General features: G+C 32.0%; 1 protein-coding gene across 2 annotated transcripts; it reads left to right on the forward strand.

The window, feature by feature from the left end:
- Positions 1 to 547: 547 nt before the first annotated feature.
- Positions 548 to 17,521, forward strand: LOC128990377 (androgen-induced gene 1 protein-like). Of its 2 annotated transcripts, XM_054412724.1 has the most exons (6): positions 548 to 1,113; positions 4,242 to 4,367; positions 5,985 to 6,202; positions 7,468 to 7,619; positions 10,392 to 10,458; positions 16,503 to 17,521. In XM_054412724.1, exons 1-5 carry the CDS (start codon positions 931 to 933, stop codon positions 10,433 to 10,435), a joined length of 723 nt encoding a protein of 240 aa, XP_054268699.1. In that variant the 5' UTR covers positions 548 to 930; the 3' UTR covers positions 10,436 to 10,458; positions 16,503 to 17,521. The 2 variants fall into 2 exon arrangements, with proteins under 2 accessions (XP_054268699.1, XP_054268698.1); XM_054412723.1 differs by lacking the exon at positions 10,392 to 10,458 and having other exon boundaries at positions 558 to 1,113.
- The last annotated feature ends 3,662 nt before the right edge of the window (positions 17,522 to 21,183 follow it).

Genomic DNA, 21,183 nt, shown 5'->3' on the forward strand with positions numbered 1-21,183 from the left:
TTTTTGTATACATTTTTGTATAACATGTGTTTAACATTAATTCAAGTATGTATTCAATCCATATTTCTAAAAATTTTCGAAGATGGAGCAGGCATCCAACATATTTATTGAAAGAATCAACATTTTTAGTAATATCTGTAAATTTGGATTTATTTGTCTTGTAATTATCTATATTAAATTGACTTTAATTTAAAAAAATCCATATTAAGTAAGCTGTAGTGGAAGTTATTTTTTTTTAACGAACTAACTTTCGTGTATATAACTAATGGGGAAAAACCCCTTTATATTTATCCAATTATATGCCTTTGATTTACCAAGCAACAGCTGACAGTCAGCTGGGCTGAATTAAAGATTTTAAATCTATAACTCCACTCTATTCGTGGACTTTTTGAGCTTGGACGCCAGAAGAACCAATAAGGTTGTAGATTTGTCGGAGAGGGAAACAAGAAGTTGTTAAAATGTTTATGATATTTCATTTTGTTGTTGTTGTTGCAAATTGTAAGCAAACAGCAGAGCCATAGCAAAACATCTCGTCGCTCGTCCTGTCTCCTGTTTTCCTGTTTACAACACAACACTGTGACTGTGCAGCGATTTGCATTCTTCTGCATCTGCAGATTTTCATTCTCATTCTACTGTGCTCATCGTATCGTAGTCTGGAGTTGGATTGGAGTGTTTAAACTGAAGTGTGTTTTGAATTTTGATATGTTCAAGTTGAGTGTTCTGCTATTAATCGCTGGGATTCGGCTTGGATCTGTACTGTGAAGTGATTTTAAACGTAATTTAAATATTACCCTGTATAAATAAGTTACATCGGAAGTGAATTATTTTTATCCCGTTCTAATCAACATCGCAGAACCTAACCATCAAGCCAATCAGTTTTAGGTGATAACATAAGACCTTTGGAAGCCGGTTTTGCATTGTCGTTCAGTGATGGATTCGGCAAGGAAAAATGGATTTTACAAATGGCTAGTCACTATTTTCCATTTTATCGCAGCCATCCAGTTTTCATACAGTGTTTATTATGATTACACGTTTGTAGTTGTGCCCAAAGAAGTGTTTCCAATCATGTCTGCGTTTGGTGGGAAATTCAAGTTTCTGACATTTTGGGATGCTGTAAGTTTTCAATTTGCCTATGTTAGTACGTTTTAAATTAGACCTTGATAACTTACGTTTACAAAATTCTGTAGGCCTATGTTTTTAGAGTCAAAAATCGGAAAACCCAATTTTTATCCCATAAACCTCCATTCCCATAGCCTAGTCCGATCATGCTGGTTCGCGGACTCATTTTAACCCTAGAAGTGGCCAATGGTCCTGGCGGGACCATTTCACCGTGCACCCTTAGAATGGCCATGGTCCCGCCGGGACCATTTATGTCCAAACATTTTTTAGCGCTAAAAACTAATTGATAATTATCGGCTGCACTTTACTTGACGTCCTACACTCATTTGAACGAAAATATCGATCGATATATCGATTAATCGATTGCTTCATTCGATATATCGTTTGGTTAGTTAGGTAAGGTTAACCTAACCCAACTAACCAAATGATATATCGAATGAAAATATTGAATCGAAAAAACCAATCGAATGAGTGTAGGACGTCAAGTAAAGTGCAGCCTAATTATCTTTAAAGTGGATAATTCATATACCATTTGAAAGATGGCATTCTAAACTTTCATTTTATTATATAAACGAACCTTCTAGCATCAATATGTCAACGTAATTGCAATTTAAATTTGAATGAAAATTTACGCGCGAATCTACTTCCACTTGTAGTGTTGCGTAAGCGCTAAACACGTAAAGTTTAGAAAATCATAGCGAGGTTAGTTTGTTCCCTATCTGGATGCGAGTTATACCACTAGATAGCAGTAGGGTTGCTGAATATTTTGGCATAGATTATTTTATCAATACATCGATAGCAAAGAACATATGATTTTTAGAAAACGCATAATTTTACAAAAATTAACAAATGGCCAATGGTCCCGCAAGGACCATTTCTAAAGTCGAAATATATATAGCCTATAATGGAATATTTATAACTATTCAAATATAATATCCTTTTGTAGTGTAGGAAACGTAGAATAATTTAGTGTTGAGAAATGGCAGCCCTCCTCACTGTAATTTCTGTGTTCTGTCAGCAACAAAAGACAATTGTCATCTGACCAAGTTACACTGTTTGTTTTGTGCGGATCAGCTGACTTACGTTTTGAAAGTAAATATTGTTCGGCGAATATCTTGGGAATCATTCTAATTTAGGATTTTGTAGTTATGTAGTGTTTTTGTTAGTAATGTTTTTGTGTTTTAGGCCTAGCAGTAATCTTTATGCATGAATATAAACTGGAAAGTCTAATATCTGAATTTCTTTGTACCTACATAAACGGTAAAATTTAATTTTTTTTTGTATCATAAACGGGTAATCAACAATTTTTTACTGCCTACAATGTGACATATTTGTATTCCTTAGTTTATAACTTACAAGAATATGTGTACTATATTATTATCACTAATTACCTTACGTGAGTTATCTCCGAGTTACTAATTATTCGTCTTACGTGACAAACCTTGCGATTTTTCGTATTTTCTTACACAACACATATAAATAAAAATATTTCCCGCATGTGTTATACATTTCTATAAAGAGAATTGAATGTACTAACATTTTTATAATATGTTTGGCCTACAAAAATCTGTACAAAAATTTTTTACAAAATGTCTTTGAATTTTTTTCTATGTAAACGGTAAATTTTTGGTTTTTTGTATCATAAACGGGTAATCAAAATTTTTTTACTGCCTACAATGTGACATATTTGTATTCCTTAGTTTATAACCTAAAAGAATAAACTTATGTGTACTATATTATTATCACTAATTACCTTACATGAGATATCTCCGAGTTACTAATTATTCGTCTTATGCAACAAAATTTGAATTTTCTTCATTTTCTTACATATAACATTTGTAAAAAAAATATTTCCCCCATGTGTTATACATTTCTATGTAGGGAATTGAATTTACAACAAAATGTATATAATGGTTTTAGTCTAAAAATTATACTGTAATAATAACAAGACTTTACTTTTGAAATTTCAATCAGAATTTTTGAATTTTTTATGATTTTTTTTATTTTGCAAAAAAGTTACCAACTCAGATTCAATTTTTATTTATATAGGCTATTCAGATTCTCCTGCTTTTTCTGAATAAAATGAATACAAACATTGATAGGTTGAGTCCATATTTGTAATTTTGACAGATTTTTAAAAAAAGGTCTGCAAAATCGCCAAAATGGGTTGGCCATTCCCCACTTCTAGCATTGGCCACTGCTAGGGTTAATAAACGTCAGGTCATTTACTTGTTTATACCAAATTTCATCAACAATGTTGGGGCGCTGTTTCCATTCAATAATTTCCCTCCAACCTCTCCTCACTGCGAGCACTGTCTTTACTCTCTACACTAGGCCTACACGTATCAGTGCAATGGAGAGTAAAGAGACCGCTGCTGCTGGTTTTGTTGTAATGGCTAGTGTGGTGCATATTACCAATTTATTAATTTAACTTAAGACGTAGAAACCGACCGCGATAGTGTATTAGAAGTAACTTTTTTGCGATCTCAGATAATTTTCTTTTCAACCGCACTAGATGAGCGATTCAAAGCGCCAGCAGTTCCACCAATGGCATACCTTAACTCCAGTTTTTGTGTTTGTTGTTTGATAGGCCTACATCCCACAACATTGTCTCACTTTTAATACAATAAAATGAACCTTAACAATTTGTCTATTCCACAATCTTGACTTGGAATGGCCTCAATATAGCGTCCAAAAGCCCTCACAGAGCAGGTAGTGCGAATGCACAAACTCTGCTCACTACAATGTTGGCAGCAGACACCGTTTCCATTAGGCGTTGAGCACAACTCATAACAATGTTGCGAGCTGCAACGGCTGCCAACACTTGAGATAAGAGTCCAGTATTATATAAGTATGGAATTTTCCCCAAATCCCTTAATGCGTTACTGAGAGGTAGCCTACTCTTTAAAATGATTGCATTTTATGAAAGAAAATCTGATTAAATCCAATTACCATTACAATCATTCAAATTCATTAGCCTAATTAAAAAAAATCTCATTAAACATGTTTGAAAATAAAGCTAACTTACTTAATAATGTATAGGCCTACTCATTCTTACCACATTGAAAAAAAAAAATGTTTTCATAATTAAGATAATTTTTTTGACAATGTGTTTGTTTCAGGTGATGCAGTCGCTTTACTTTATAATCTGTACATTTATTGACTTGTTCATCAGTGAACCCAGCCATTCCTCATTAGTCAAAGTCAAAGACTTTATTCATTCTAGTCTTGCATTTCCAGTAGCCATGGTAAGTGTTGTTACTGTAGCCCTATTATTTAGTATATAGACCTAATAACTTGAGATAAATTTTATATGAAATTTTCATTAGGTAGTAAACTATAGTTCGGCCGCTTAGAAAACGACCTGTGCGCTAGGTAATGCTAAACCAATGCTGGAGGAGGTCGTTTTCTAAGCGGCCGACCTATAGTTGCTAGAACATTATGTCAGTTCTAATCTTAATCTGGGTCTACAATTTTACAACTATGTAGGCTACACAGTAATACCTTGAAATAGTAGAATTTAAATTATTATCGGTCAGGAAAATATAAGACCAAATCATTAATGGAAGATCTTTGTATCCCTGATACCAAATTACGTATAAAGTAAAGTAAGTAAATGACGTTAACTGCATAGGCTGTATTAACTTGAAGTTATCTGTGTTTGAATGTTGCCTAATTATCTCTAATGGTTGTGGTCTCTGATCTTTTCATAATTAGGCCTACATCATCAACATGTCCAATGCTAATTGAGCTTGTAGTTACCAAACAAGTAATGGCTCTCTAGGTTATTGTCGTAAAGCTAAAAGCTTTTGTTTGCTAATCAATCAAGGGTGAAATTACATTATTAGTTTAGTAATATTTTGTTGTATTGATGGTTGATTAATTGAAGGTCGCCGGTTCGATCCTGAGAAAAGTCAATAGGCCTAGCTTTTTGATGGTTCGAAACAGAACCTAGCAGTCCCTGTTCATTGGGATTTAAATAATGATGATTCTGACTGATGAAATAGCAGCTGATCTTAGTCAGTAACAAAGCTACACAGATCATCTCACAACATTCTACCCTTCACTCTTATTTGGATTTAAATGCATAAGGTTGCGTCCCCATAATGATAATGAAACATGTAACCGCAGAGCACTTTTTATTCCAGTTTCCAAAATACATTTAATTTCAGTTTTCAAGGTTATGGGTGCTAATAAAATGAGCAGTTAATGGTTTTAAAACATGTTAAGCTATTAGACCTATCTTTAAAAAATGTAATATTTTCATTCTTAAACAGTAGTCTATAATGAAATCTTTAATTTATCCAAAGGATAGTTTAGTTTTTTTTGTGTCCTTGTCTCGTGAAATAGGCCCCTACTGTTTTGGCCGGTCAGTAAATAAAAAATAATCTACACCATTTTCTTCAAAAGGTGTTTTACTCTTGGACTGTTGAAGTGGCAAAAATATTGGTTGATGTTTTGAAGGTGCAGTAATCTACCTTTTGGGCAAGCTACACTATATGGGAGTTTTACAATACATGTCATGCTTTTCCAAGAGTAACAATCGTGTTAAATGTTTTGGCGAGATGCCATTGTCAAACATGGATCAGCCCAGGAAATACTTTAAATCCGCTTGATTACCTTCATTGACAGTCAATCCACATTCAACACACAATACATAGCCTTCCACATAGCTACAACTCAAGTATTTTCATCCAACAATGTGGTCATCTCCCAAGATCCAGATTTGACTCCCTACTTTAACCGTGGAAGCCTTATTTATCTAATTAAGAGTCACTTAATTTTTTTTCCAATTCCACAGTAGAAAGGCTTGAATAAAAATCTCCTATTTGGCTTGTACAAATACATTTCTTCATTTTTCACAGTTTGTCGGAGTCACATTCTGGGGTCTGTATGCAGTGGACAGAGAGTTGGTTCTTCCCAGCAAGTTGGACCCGTATTTTCCAACGTGGCTGAACCACATCATGCATACCAACATCATGTTCTTCACACTGCTTGAGCTGCTGCTCACTTACCGCAAATACCCCTCTAGGTCGAAGGCGCTTACGGCTCTTATTGTCTTCCAACTGACATATATATCATGGTGAGTCTCGTGTTGTTTTTCAGTGTTTTCATTTTAGTACAGTACTATATCTTATTCTTTTTGACTGAAGATTATTGTTTTGTTAGTTTCAATTTAAAAGTACCTAATTAAATATTCTGGCATCTTAGAACATTGTCAGGTCATATTTTGTAAAAGTTTGTAGTGGTGGTTTCATTGGGCTAAACAACAAGAGACAAATATTAAATCAATCTGCATTATAAACTGTGAAGGCCTGTTATTTTCAATTCTAAACTTTTTAACTAGTGTTATTAATATATTGATTATTTCTATCCTAAACGTGCAAACAATCCAGTATTTTGAGACTAGTCTTATAACACTTATGATAAAATAAAGCAATTCTGAGTGCTAGTTGACAAAAGTTTCTTATTCCACAAACATTCAATTTTGTTATTGAAATTCAAATTTGCCATTCTATTGTTTTGTATATTTACATGTAGGGAATTGTATTCTAAATACATGTTAGATGCAAAAGAATATATATACAGGCTCTTTTTGGCAAATAAAATTATCATGATTTTAAAAAAATTATTTATTTTTAATGTTATTTTTTAGACAAAAATATTTTTTTACTGTTTATTACATGTAAATATAATAATTGTTGAAGGCAATTTTATTTTGATTAAATAAACATACCGGTAACTTGCTACGCTGTAACTTCAAAAAGAAATGTTTTATAAATTTCTAAAGAAAGCCCTGCATTTTAGCTAGTTTTAAAAATATCACGTTTTTCCAATTTGTAGTACTTTGCAAAAACATAGGTAACATTTTTATTTATTAATCTATTTTTATTTTTTTAGTATTTTTACGTAGGGCATCACATTCTAATACATGTTAGGTGCAAATATATATATATATATATATATTGGCTTTTTAGGTAAAATTGTCCTGCTTTCAGAAAAAAATATTTAGGTAATTTTAGTTTTTATTAAATTAAAAAATAATCATTGTTGAAGGCAATTTTATTTTGAATAGGCTAAATAAACATAACTTGCTATCTTGTTAACTCAAAAATAAATGTTTTGTGGATTCATTATAAAGAAAACCCTGCACTTTGGCTAATTTTAATAGGCTAACTCAGTGACTGCAGTGCACATAAATATTCATAGGCCAATGGGCTAATTAATACCCAAAACTAATTTTGCATGGGTAAGTGAAATAGTAGTTGATTAAAATAAAATATTTTATTTTTAATGTCTAATTGTCAGGATTATAAATAGTTTAAAGACAACACGTATGTTTTACAGGATGCACTACGTCCATTACCAGAGTGGGTTCTGGGTTTACAACGTTTTCAACGTTCTAAACTTGCCGCAGAGAGCCGCGTTTATCGTCGGTTGTGTTCTGCTGGCTTGCGGTTTCTACTTCCTCGGAGAGAAGATTAACTCTGTAGTGTGGGGTAAGTTTCAATATCAGTTATCACTATTATCTTCTGAAGGGCAAAGGTTCTAGGCAATGTCCGATAGATAGCGGAGGATCTTTGTTTACTAATTGTTATTGTTGGTTTGTCTAAGCAGTATTTTTTAACAAATGAAATACATACCCTTTTCCGGTTTGGATATGTTACAAATGATGCATCTATCACTAGATATTTTTAGTGTTAAAATTTCTAGTCAAATGTTTTTTAATATGTAGGCCCTACCTAATAAATTAGGCCTATTAATTTTAAAAACTAATGATAGTTAAATTTGTTTGTTGTGTGAAATAAATGGTGTGTAATTTTCTGCCTAAAATAAGTTAAACAATAAAAATCTTGTAAGATGGAATGATACTAACATTCTACAAGAATAACATAATACTTCATTGAGCTAAACACTCAGTGTCCTTAATTTTTTCGTTCTATATTTAGTTAGGATGGGCTGTAATTTATCATGGTGGAAACAAATAAATAACTCAATTTCAAACCAAAATATATTACAGTTGTACTTCCGAGCAATCTTAGAGCAGAATAGTGTAGTAAATTGGGAATGGAAAAACAGTTTGTGAGGTTTCTCAATTATTTAGAGTTTTTCTTGACCCATTTAAATAGTGTCAAAAATGTTAACATTTGATTAAAATTACTCTAATTTACATTATTGAGTAGCTTGTACTAGTTTTTAGTTGACTACGGATGTTTTATATCTCTGACAGCACACTTGATTTAGCTGCCTCCGTTGTTTATAACAGAAACAGAGCCCATTTGGTGTGGATAAATATACACCCACTTCTCAGCTTATAATTAGGTAGCGTTTTACTGTTTTTGGATTACAAACTAGGCTATTATCAAACAAAAGGTTAATACTTTCTCATCATACCAAAATCACATTATCCTGAGCTAGTTGATTGTTTAATGGAATATTATTGGGGTTCGTTAAAAAATACGTTGAAACTTAACATTTTTGCAACACCTTGCTTTGATTTTGACCGTTTTGAAATCCACAATTGCAAAGGGATGATTGAGTTCTTTTAAGGTTTAAAATTTTGTGGATTGCTTTGTTTTCTACTTTTTGTGTTATAATCATATAAATAACATGCTCAGATCACCCTGTAAGATAAGTGAAAGGTTTAAGATCTATCAAATTCCACCAAAGTCACCAAGCTCTCAGAACAGATTGAAATTGCCATTAAATCACTAAAACAGGATTTGAGGCTTATATACTTATCCCTGGGCTAAGAAAATTCCCATTAATTTGATCCACAGATGAGCGACCTCTTTTACCACTAACATTGTAATTTAAAAACAAGTCCAATCAACCGATCTTCAGTGGCTAGCCAATGTTAAAATGCCAGTGAATTGACGCTCAGACTGATTTTGATAGTTCTTTGTTTTACTGCAAGTTAGCAGATGTCAGGGAAGTTCTTGCGAAAAATTGTAATTGACCGGGAACATTGTTAATAGAAAACATTAAAATCTCAGTAGTATAGAAAATTAATAGGTTTGCATGACGTTAGATGATTACCAGAGGAGTTATTATGAATTGGCCTTGAAGGCTGCTGAACACTAATGGACGACCAAGCTACTCAGCTAAACATTAAAACATTACACGTTTTGATACTTAGGTTGATCCTTTCATCATGCAATTGAATACTTTGTATTCAAGCTGATGACCAGAATGGTCACCAATTGTCTTGAATAAAACACGGGTTTAAGTTGGTACCTTTAAAACAATATTTTTTAACATTTTGGCTTATTTTAAACTGCTTTTTCCTTGTTGGAAACAGGCATTCCTTGAGACATTCAAAGTTTTAATAGCTGATGAACATATTTACATGTAATAAGTTTGACCAATGCATGAATCTTTTAGGGCTTAGTTGTGTTGTACTTATTTAAGAAAAAAACCCACCAAAAAACATATTAGGCCTAATTAAATTTGAAACTAAAATCAAGCAAATGTTTTTATCATTATAACTATAAATTTATTTTATTTATCTAGTTTTAACTTGGTTGAGGGAGACATTACTTCAAATACCAGTGTTAGAGTGAGGATGAATGTTTTTGCCATCAGAAGTTTTGTGTGTGTTACATATAGTTGTGATGGATCTGTAATATCAGTGTTGGATTTTATCTTCTGTGTTTTTCTATTGTTCCCGTCCTTATCATAGTTCTTTTCCTAACCTCTAAGTTATTGATTTATTTAGCTCCTGTGATTGTCATAAATATTTTTGAAACTTTAATTTGATTTTTTTCAATTTTTATTGTGTGTTTTCCATTTTTTTTTTTTTTTTAAATTCATACCCACCAAATTGTAGCCTATTTAAAAATTAGCTTTAATTACATAAGCTATGTTTTGTATTTTTCTTCATTATGATTGCCTCTTGAACTGTGGTTCGTAGAACAATCTAGGTTAATAACCTTTTCCTTTTCTGCAGTTTGAATGTTAGTTGTTGATATTTATATAAATTCCTTTAACTTTTATGTGATATTTTGACGAGTCTACCCGATGTATGAAGACATTTTTGCATCCTGACCTTATAGTGATAATCAATCCATATGCTTTGACATAGTTATCAACGACTAATGCTCGAACCGTGAAGATATGGTTAGTAACCTAAATATTTGTCACTTTATTAGCTGTGCTTACATTTATTAATTTCTTGTTGCAAAATTTCTTTAAACACTAAGTAAGCAAGTAAATATTCTTGTATTAAGCTTAGTAGTCAGCTGTTAGCTTAAAAGTAACTGTGATTTTAGAGAGGCCAAAACGCCGGAAAGGGGAAGAAGTTCCTATGCCATAAATGTTTGTCACATTTTCTACAGAGTAAGCATACCGTAGTCAATGGCATGCGAATGGCATGGAGCACAGGTGAAGGTTAAGTGGGCTTCAAATAAATGGAACATTTCACTTGACGTAACCACTTCAGTCGATAACATAGCCAATTGTGGCGCTTGTAACTGTCATGCCTGCAAGCAATTCACCCTTAACACTGTTGTGGTTGTGGTAGCACATTGTGAAAGTAAACTGTGATGGAAAGTGTTATTCATTGAATGCTTCATGAATCAAATTAATTTTTAAATTCAACAATAGTGATACTTACACTGGATACTTTACATTCTTGAATTTACTCAGGGATTTGGTTGAATTAAACTCTGTTTATGATTTCTTAACATTTAAATTCAGTATTTGTGATGGCAGTACAGACATTAAAATACCTTCACTGATATGAAAAATCACTTTTTAAGCTGAGTTGAAGGTAATGCATGAAGAGTCATTCAGGTTAAAATAACAATCCTAAACATCGGGCAAAGTGACCCAGGAGTTTTAATCTTCATTAACTCGGAATATCAGAAAAAAATATAATTTTGATATTGGAAAAACTTTGATAGGAATTAAACATGCCAAGAACTGAAAACTCAAGATTTTCCAGAACATTTTTGCTTTTTTTTGTTTGATGGATAAATAATTTTGAAATGTTTTCTAGACAAGACTCTTGCAATATCACTGCGTCTGAGATGCCAGGTTACACGATCACCAAAACTAATGTCACTGAGATGACAGAGGTTGAATATTATGAATTGCAGTTACAATGTTTATACATTAACAGTTTATAGTTAAATGTTTATGATTACTAGGTGAAACCTGTTAAAATTGATGGTTCCTATTAAGGTTTCACGCAAATACATTCATCTTGTAGTGCTATTAAGTGAGTAATCCTACTTATTTGTCTTAAGCAACAACAACAAAAACGAAATATGCAAATGTTTAATGCAAGTAAAAACTGTAATTTGTAAAACAAAGTGTAGCCCAATGTGAGAATGTTATGTCACTGATTATAAAACATTAATTCACAATTTCCATATCTGTTAGCAGTGAGCATGCTAACAAGAGAAGATTTGGTGAAATGATAATATGGTAATTTGTGTAAAACACCTGTGTTCCAACATGCAGACGGTTTAGTAATTAGCTGCAAGCCTACAACTCTATGTTGAATGAGTAATAGTGAACTTGTGAAGCAAAATTTTACTTGTCAAGATCAGTAAATATTAAAAATGAAAAATCAATGAGCCTCCAACTAAACGTATCTTTCCTTTACTGGATCTTGTTTTTTTTTCTGTCAAAACAACAAAATGTACGACAAAAGCACAAAATTAGTATTTTGTATGCATTTCTTTTAGCTCCTCCAAATTGCCTGTTTAAATTATACTGAAACTTTCTCCAGTGAAACTATGTTTTTGTGTGCTTAAATGTTCACACTACTTCATTCTCCACTCCTCAATGCTTTGTGTGTGTTTTATCGTGTTATTAAATGTCACTAATTAAACTGTCACTTTTCACAAATTTTTACCACTTAATAATATTAAGGCGTGAAGTAAATTTACAAAAGATTTTTCCCTTGGCTGAAACTAGACTATTCTTCTTAAGTTATTTTTTTGTAAGGCTTTGCACTTGCTCTAACACAGCAGTAAACATAAAATGTGAAAAACTATTTTAACGGAGCTTGTGGCTATTGTCAAATATTAGCTATTTCAATCCAAAATTAGCTATTGTCAATTAAATATTTATGTGCATAATAATTCTTAAATTGTGACTATTTGTTCTTACATCTAAAAAACCAATGATTAAAAAGCATTATTTAGTCTTTAGAAGTAAACATTGAACCTACCATACCAGTTGACCATTTTTTGTTAACACAGGTATTGGACCGATATACAAGCGGGTATTTCCCAAACGCAGATTTATGTGATAGGGAGATTGAATGACGGGGAGGAGACAATAACATTAATCAATCTGTGGGTTGGATGACCTTGCTCATGAAAACAGGATGTTTATCGGATGGAATCCTCCAACTAAAACCTGTTTTTTTCTTTAGTGGAGAATGACTTGTGGTCCATAAACAATTCACTAGAAGTATGAAAACTTCAACACAACTCATTTTGGGGTTTTTGTATAATTTTTCAAATTTAGTTTTGACGGATTAAAATTGATAAAATGGTTGTTGCTTTGCAGTGTTTACATTTAAAATAGCTTTTCAAGTTGTCAAGTTGAGTTTAATCTTTAGTTAATACCAGATTGCTATTTACCAAAATTACTTCTCAAAGAGTGGTAGAAAATTAAGGTTAACTAATCATACACAAATCTTACCATATGGTAGCGTAAGCATAGACTCACAAGTTATCTATGGGGTGAAGAAAACCATTATCATTCTGTGCAAAATTTTGTACAAAAAAATTAAATATAATACATTTGAATTTAGGTAGCACAAATTACTTAAATTTTCAAAAAAATAATCATGCAAAGGTGTACTCTCACTCACTCAACTGAAAACAACAATGTAAAATCATTTTTTGCTTGATACTTAGCAATGAAGAAATAGAAAAAATCTTTGTAGCCAAATTTCTTGGTGTTAAAAGAAGTCAGTATCATCATAGTAACAACTTTGACGAATATAAACATTTGACATTGTTTGAGCGTTTGGAGCCACAGCCTTACTTGGTGACAACAAGTCATCCTTGATATGAGTCTGGTGAAGGCCACTAACTGATGATACTGGGTCAAGTGCTCCATTCTATGACATTGTTAGGTATATTCCAGGCACGCTATGGTGTTTTGGGTTCTGAATTGTAATGTTAGAATTATAATACAAACTCTGGAATTAACAGTATTGTAAGGACAGAGTTTTGCAAGTGTTTGATGGGATTACAGCTTTATTACTGGTTAAGATTATGAAATTTTTTGAACCATTATAGTTTATTCAAAATTGAAAATTTGAATTTTAAGGTTAATAAATTGATTGCAATCTTTTTAATCTTAAATTTTAGTATTTTAAAACTCTTTGAAAAGCTAGATTCACTTTGTTAACTTAAAAAAAATTATAGGAAATGGGGTTTGTATTTAGAGATAGCCACAAGTTCCTCTAATTTGGAAACTTTGACAAAGATTTGAAAATATATTACTTGACAGGTTTACTACCAGTCGTCACATTACTCTGTATGAGCAGTTTACGAACACTTAGTAGTGAACGTGTAAAATAGATTTGAAACATGTAAAAATAGAAATGCTTGGTAAGGTATTTTTCTTTACATTGGATCGAAGACAACAATATTTGTAATCTCCTCAATCCATGATAGTGTAAATACGCTATAATAACAACAGTTCTTCCACGTCCTTTAACTATTCAGTTCTGATTAAAAGAATTTTGAAACCATTAAAAACTGTAAAAGCAAAAATCGGTAGTCACAGTGAACAGACATTGTAAAATATTCATTAAAATCGTTTAATAATTAGTCAAACATATAATATGATAAAGATACATGTTAGTGGAGGCTAAACAAAACATTCTTTTGATATTTTTTCCAATTTCACACAAAAAATCTTTAACATTCAACAAAATATTATGTTGCAGTCCATTCGGATCAATTGACTAACCCTGACTTTCACCTTAGATTACACAAGTCGGGTCAGCAAAACCGACATTTGATTTCACTCATCTCATCATAGCTATTCCTGGTAACCCTAACACTTTCCCTGCAATGTTGCAGTGTTGTCATTTCCTGAAGAGCTAAAGCGGTCATTGTTAGGGCAGTTGTGTAATATGTTCCGGTGTTATCGTTACGCTCTTGTACGTCTGGCCTACACTGTACACAGTTTTGTAATATGTACAGAAAGTGCTTTAGTCACAGGGGGAGTTCTGGAGTTTGTAGCATTAGTAAAACAAATAAGCCATTCAGGGCATTTGTCTATCTTACAAGTACGTTTATCAGACAACATTTTGCAAATATCCAAAGTTTTGTTTATACTGTAATTCTCTTTGACCTAAAAGCATAACTGAGTAAACTACATTCATTCGTTTCTTTGGCTATAATTTCATATAAGAAGATGAGTAATTTGTTCTAAATTGATTGAACTTTGGCAAAAGTTTTGTAGACTTTTTGAGGCTATGATACTGTATTATACAGTTAGTAAATATGTTGGAATTTATTATTCAATTTGTTTTGTTTCTTCAATTTGGTAGTATTAATCTCAAACTAAATAGTGTTATTTTTTGCTTCGTTTGGTTCAAAGTTTGAAAATTTGAAAGACAAAATTAAATTTATAAGAACTATTAGTTTAAAATTGTTTTATTTATTTTGTTTTGTTTTGTAATTAATTTACCAACAACTGATTAAATTTTCAAATAATTAACTCAGGCATGTTTGATTATCTTAATCAACCAATTAATTATGAATTCAATACAATTCCCAATGTCTCACTTAAAAGATAATTTTACAATTTTACTTGTGAATCATTATGCATAACAAATTAAGATGCCATTGTGTTATGCAGGGGAGAAAAAATCTGTTCTGCCATCTGGGAAAAAAGAATTTGTCCTTTCAACAAGAGCACACTCGACACAAACCCACCCAAGTGTTACTTACAGTTGTGTTTAATTGGCTTCCGTTTTAAATTAAAATGTAGCAAGGTTTGTTGTTTTCACTCACGGAGATGGGTATATAACATGTGTTTGGTTTGATATCAATCTAATGTTGCTTTTGGGTAGAATTTATGTTTTCTCTAAATTCTCGTTTTTCATTTCACAATTTTTCTCCAACAACTATCAATCTATAATGAGTCTTGTGGTTTGTTTGGCATAACTAGGAGAATTTGTATTGTTTAAAACTCTTAATTTATCAGTCAAAGCTCCCAATAAGGTGAGATCACATATTCCTATTGTGATTTCAAATGATATCTTGATGATAACAACTAGGCCTACACTATTCCTATGACCTAATTTTATTCACCCAATTCCAAACAAGCACCACATGTAATTTATTAAACTTGATTGATACACTTGCTTTTTTAAAAGGTAGTTAAAACAAAACTCAGGATGTTTGTAGCCTACAGTGTGACGAATGTTCCATAGATTTGTATTTTAAAACCTAACATCCTTTATTAAATAACTAGCTGTATACCCACGGGCTTCACTCTCATACTGTTATTCAAATCAACCTGTCACTACACAATGTCGCCTACTGAACACGGCAACTAATCTATCTTAAACGATAAAGCAAGTTTTAAAATAACTAGTCAAAATATGGTTTCTCGTAAGATGTTATTTGCTTCTCTATTAATGAGTTTTATGGAGATAGATTGTTTAAAAATACGTGGTAGCAAAGAATGTTTTGACAATTTATTCTATACAAAAACACATGCGTACTGTAGTACTCATTCACAAAATTTAGGCAGTTTTGAGGGGAAGCAATTCCATACCCTCCACCTCAACCTAACTTTGAAACAACAGCTAACATTTGATAGATTACACTAAAAAATGTTTTGGGGGACCCAACAAAACCCTAGCTCCTTACATTGCATAGATTTTGTGAACGGATTATAAGAGCTGTGTTCGGCCTCATGGTGAAAGTGTGGGTGATTGTGTGGTTATAATAGACAGCTGGTGACATTTCAAAGACATGCATACAATGACTCAATAACACCTTAGGCCACTCGTATTGGCCCAGCTCTAACAAACATTTATGTTGTGAAATTGACATGTGGGGAAAGGGAAATAAATGTTGTTGTCCAGATATTGTATCAGAGTTTTGCAATACTACTGTATTAGAAACTAAAAACTGACAAAAATGAAAACATTTTCAGCAATAGAACAATGTTGACCAATGCAGAATGGATGTCAAACCAAACTACTGCATTGCTCGGGTATTTCAAAAACAAACTTAGGTAATTAGTTGTTTTGAATACATAACAACTTTCCAAATTCTTGCAAGTTTGTGGATTTTGTCATTGTATCAAAGATTTCCCCGAGTTGTTTTTATATGATATATCTTAGCTGCACTTTGTGTACAAAGTAAAATTGCAATATTTTGTTACAGGTGCCAATGGGAAGCAGACCTCAAAACACCGGAAACATAAATGAAATTATTTAAGACCATAGAGTTTCCAAAATTTCACATTTGCAATGTTATAGTGCTTTAGAATCGTGATATTTAGAAGTGCTATACTTGTGTTAAGTTGGCCTGTTCTTGAATTTATCTGTTGTGAAAACTGCATTGTGTAAATACTGCAATTAGTACTTAACTGTTGTTAGTCACCGACAATATCACATTTAAAACCTGGAATTTTTTCTGTAAAATTATTGAATATAGAATGAATATTTGTAACAGGTGATATTATCAGTTTATTCAAAAGTTAGTGCTAGAGACAATTACAACTTTGTCCACAGTTTTTTTTAAATATTTAACATGTTTAATTTATAGCAATCCTTCAAATATTCATAGAAGAACTACTTTTTTAAAATAAAATACAAATATTTAGTCACTCCCTTACGATACACTTTAATCTATTTGAATTCCCCCAGTAAGAAATAACCTATAGTAGTTTAATTCAGTTTACATTTAAGTTATTAAATGGTAGAACTATTCTCTCACAAGACTTTTTTCAAAATATTAAGCTGGCATATTGCGAGACAATTTTGTACATGAGTCAAAATGTAGAAGGCTAGGTTCATTAGCCTTGCCTTAATCTCTTGCCTCTCTTAATAGTGATTGCTTGAACCAGTCAGTAGCATAGGTAACATATCACATGTAAGCAATATTTTACCATATAAATACTGTAATACTCTATGCAATGTGATCGTTTGTGTGTGTGTTTGTTGCTATATGTTATGATTGCTTGAATATTTCGGGATCACAGTCAAAATATGTTATTAATTTTTTATTTATTCATTTTGGCTGGATTTTGGGCATTGATTAGTCAAAACTTTTGAAGTGTAATAGTTTTTCCAAGATTATTTGTATGTACCTTCTAAAGTCATAGGAACTCTGTCTAAACAAATTATTGTTGGTTTTACATACTTTTATATGTTTTACATTAATAAAACATGTTATTATTACATTGTCCTATTACTTTACCTTACAAGTTACAGTGAATTTTGTAGCTCAGTGTATGTCTCACTCAGATAAGGTGCAAATTGTTGATTTCACACTGGCAATGGCGGCAATCTGACCGTCTTACCACTGAACAGTCATCATGTCTGGCTTGACCAATGTCCACGTGACTTGAACTGTTATATTACTGTACTCCACTGCCGTAATATCATAACACAAACCATCATCAACTTTTAAAATAATAAACAGAATTTAACAGAACTGTTCTTTTTTTAGATGGAGGATGGACGTGATTTTATGAGACATGAATCAAATTCTTGTTTTGTTATGGTACAAGGTTCAAGACTAGGTTCAACTAGGATGGTCACCACATGTAATTCCCAGCCTCGAAGTGTGCTATTGTTTCACATTTCAGAAAAATAATGTTAATACTGGGTGTACATCAGACATTACTACCTACTTGTTCCACTAATCCACTCACAAGGGGAACAAAGAGTTTTCTTTCTTTTGATTTTTAAGTAGCGTTTTTGAAATCTTTTAATATCTATATAAATAAAATTAGAGTTTTGTCTGTACATTGCTCAGAATCATAAATTTTTAGGTTATTTTTACGTTTTATACATTAAAGAAGCCGAAACAAGTCTCATATAAATTTCTGTCTGTCTGTCTGCAACACTCAAGATGGCATTTTACGCAATCTTCTCCAGGAAAACGAGAAGAGTACCTATCAAGATCCAAGTCGTTTTAATGTATTTACTGGATTGGTGAGAGTGTCTTTAGCCATTAAAATATGGTCTCACTACTTTTTAAATAAAATTACGGACATTCAAAAATGCAGTTTTGTGCGATTTTTTAAAGTTTTCGTCCAATTTTTATCACATAATCATCTATGAAATAACGAACAGCTGTTCGGATCAAGATTATTTTTTCTAGCTGTCACTGATGATATGTTTACAAATACCGCAACCATTTTCGATCGCGTTTTGAAAGCGAATCTCAACGAAGGGAGATTAAAAACGTTTTTCTTACATAACGGATTTAATTAATCGCAAGTTCAATAATATAGTGTAATAGTGTAACCGTAAATGAAATTAATTATAACTAGGTATCATCCAGGTCAGGAACCAGAAATTCTTTAGTGTATGAAATTGTTCTTGAGTTTTGATAACAAGAAAGAAGACCTTGAATAGTGTGTTGTATACGGGTGGGAAACTTAAATTTAATAACGATCGTCACCAATAGCTTAGAAACAAGATTTCCACTCAGTGACGGCGCTTCAATGGCGGTTGTGTAAAGTAAAAAAATCATAACTGCAGTAGGTGATTGTAACAGAGGTTTACGGATGATGCTAAACTCGATTTTCCAATGTGTCACTTTCTGTTCCTACCATTGACTATATATTATATAGTTAATAGTTTGCAATGTTACATGTCATTTTTAGACCATTCACTACATTCATTCTTTAGTTATATAATTATACTTCTTTTATTGTACCAAAATTCGCCATAGCCTATTTAAATAAATTGTCAGAAAATTCATAGCAAATTTAAATTCTATTATTCTTTAATCACCCCTCAGAAACCATCATCACATTTTAAAATATATTGTATAAATTCAACACATATTATTGTTAATAACAACCTGTAATTAAGTCCATAGTTGCAATAATACTTTTATCCAAAATTATTAATATAGTCTAAATTATTTCTAAAACCCCAACATTAAATTAATATCCAAAAGCCTGATTATTAGTGCATGTGCAAGTGATGAAGAAAGAAGACAGCTGGCTTCAACAATGAACTCTGATCATCCTGTGTAAAATTAAAATTTTCCTCCTTCTCTATTGGGACATGGCAGCATCAACACCTTAATCAGTGAGGGTATAATCCCTAATATTTATAAAGTCAGCGATCAAAATTATTTAACTTAACATTACCTAATTTAACAACAGAAAAACAGTTTAGCTTTTATATATTTTTTTTCATTCCAAATTTGTACTGCCTCACTGCCACCTCAAGATTTATATAAATTGGACACTATTACTGAAGATCTGGTGAGAACTCTCCATTTTGTATAGGCTTAGCCTACCTTCAAGAAATTCAACTTAATAGACCTATTTTATTTACTTTCTGATCATCGAACCTATTTGAATTCAAAAACTACTTTATTTTCATCAAGAATAATCCCAGAAAAACAATTTGAACAAGAGAACTAAATTCAACTTTGATAAATTTTTCACCTAGTCTATTCATTGTTGGACTTATTTAATTTATCAATCCAAGCCTAAGAGCAATATCAAAATTATCCCATTTTTCATAATAATTGACATAGTTTATTTCATAAATTTAAATATTTGAAGATCTTTTTAGCCAGCCGAGTTCCCCTCCCTGAGAAGATTGATGTAATTAAACTAAATTGTAAACTCATTGTTCTGTTTTTACTGAGCTAGGCTAAACCATTGACTATAAATCCTGAACCAAAGATGGCGACCCTGTAACTTAACTTATCTGTGTTCATTTAAATATCAAACCCATTCATCATTGTAATATTATTCCTAGTTCATTAAAATTTTATTGTTAGAACATTCTTCAGCTTAATCATTTGTCTTGCTATAAGTATATTTAATATAGGCTTAACTTAGCAGTAAATAAAGGTACAAACCTGAACTAAATTTTATTAAGTTTAACTTAGTCTAAATTATTACAAACACGACACGCATAGTGTTTTCTTTTAAGTTCCTACTCACTGTGTGATGCAATCGCTGGACCATACAGCCAATAGGCAAATAGTCCATCTCTTGGGTACGTACGCCTAGCCAATTATTCATAACAACCTTTTTGACGACGATCCTTGATGCCGGTACTTTTTCCTAAGATACACGGCCTACCTACTTAAGAAATAAAATTACAAACGTCCAAAAACCCAACGTTGTGTGATTTTTATCACATTCCCCTCTAATTATAAAGGATAGCCTATATACCAATCATTGTTTAGAGAATACGTATAATCTGTTAAATAACAAAACAGTTGTTTGTATAAGGTTGTTTCTTTTTTTTAACTGACACCGATAAGTTTACATTAAAAGTTGTTTATAAAAGAAGCAATTAATGGTAAATAACTTTGACTGCCAATAACCTTTTACGAGAAAATCCAAAACCAAGAGATCAATATCCTCGGGACTTGATTAACGCATACAGTTGGTCGGATGTACTACAGTCTGTAAACGTTGGTTTTTGGTACTGATTTCCCTTAGAACCGTTGGTAGCAACAAGAATAATTTTTACGTACTACAACATGATTGTAATTTACAAATTAGTTATCGTTGGTGTTGCACCTTATTTATTACAGGCGTACGGTATTCAATTTAACTGTATAAGTTTTGCTTTTTCTGTCTGGATTCCAAAATGTAGTTTATGCTAAGAAAACGATAGTAGTTAGGGCAGGTACCTTGGGTCTAACATGGGCTCTTATGGGAAATAGATTTACTGCCTAAATGTAAATAAACTGCTATTTTCCCCTTGATCACTGTTATTTAGCCATCATTTAACTGCTGATGTTTATGGTTTTAACGAATGTATGTTTTAACTGACTAATGTTTTTTAACTAACTATAACTTAAAGGCCTTTAACTAACTAATATTTTAAACTAATGGTTGCTTGTTAATATT

This window comes from Macrosteles quadrilineatus, unplaced genomic scaffold (assembly GCF_028750875.1).
Source record: "Macrosteles quadrilineatus isolate MER2022 unplaced genomic scaffold, UCM_ALF_1.0 Scaffold_3__2_contigs__length_128488019, whole genome shotgun sequence".
NCBI classification, from domain to species: Eukaryota; Metazoa; Arthropoda; class Insecta; order Hemiptera; family Cicadellidae; genus Macrosteles; species Macrosteles quadrilineatus.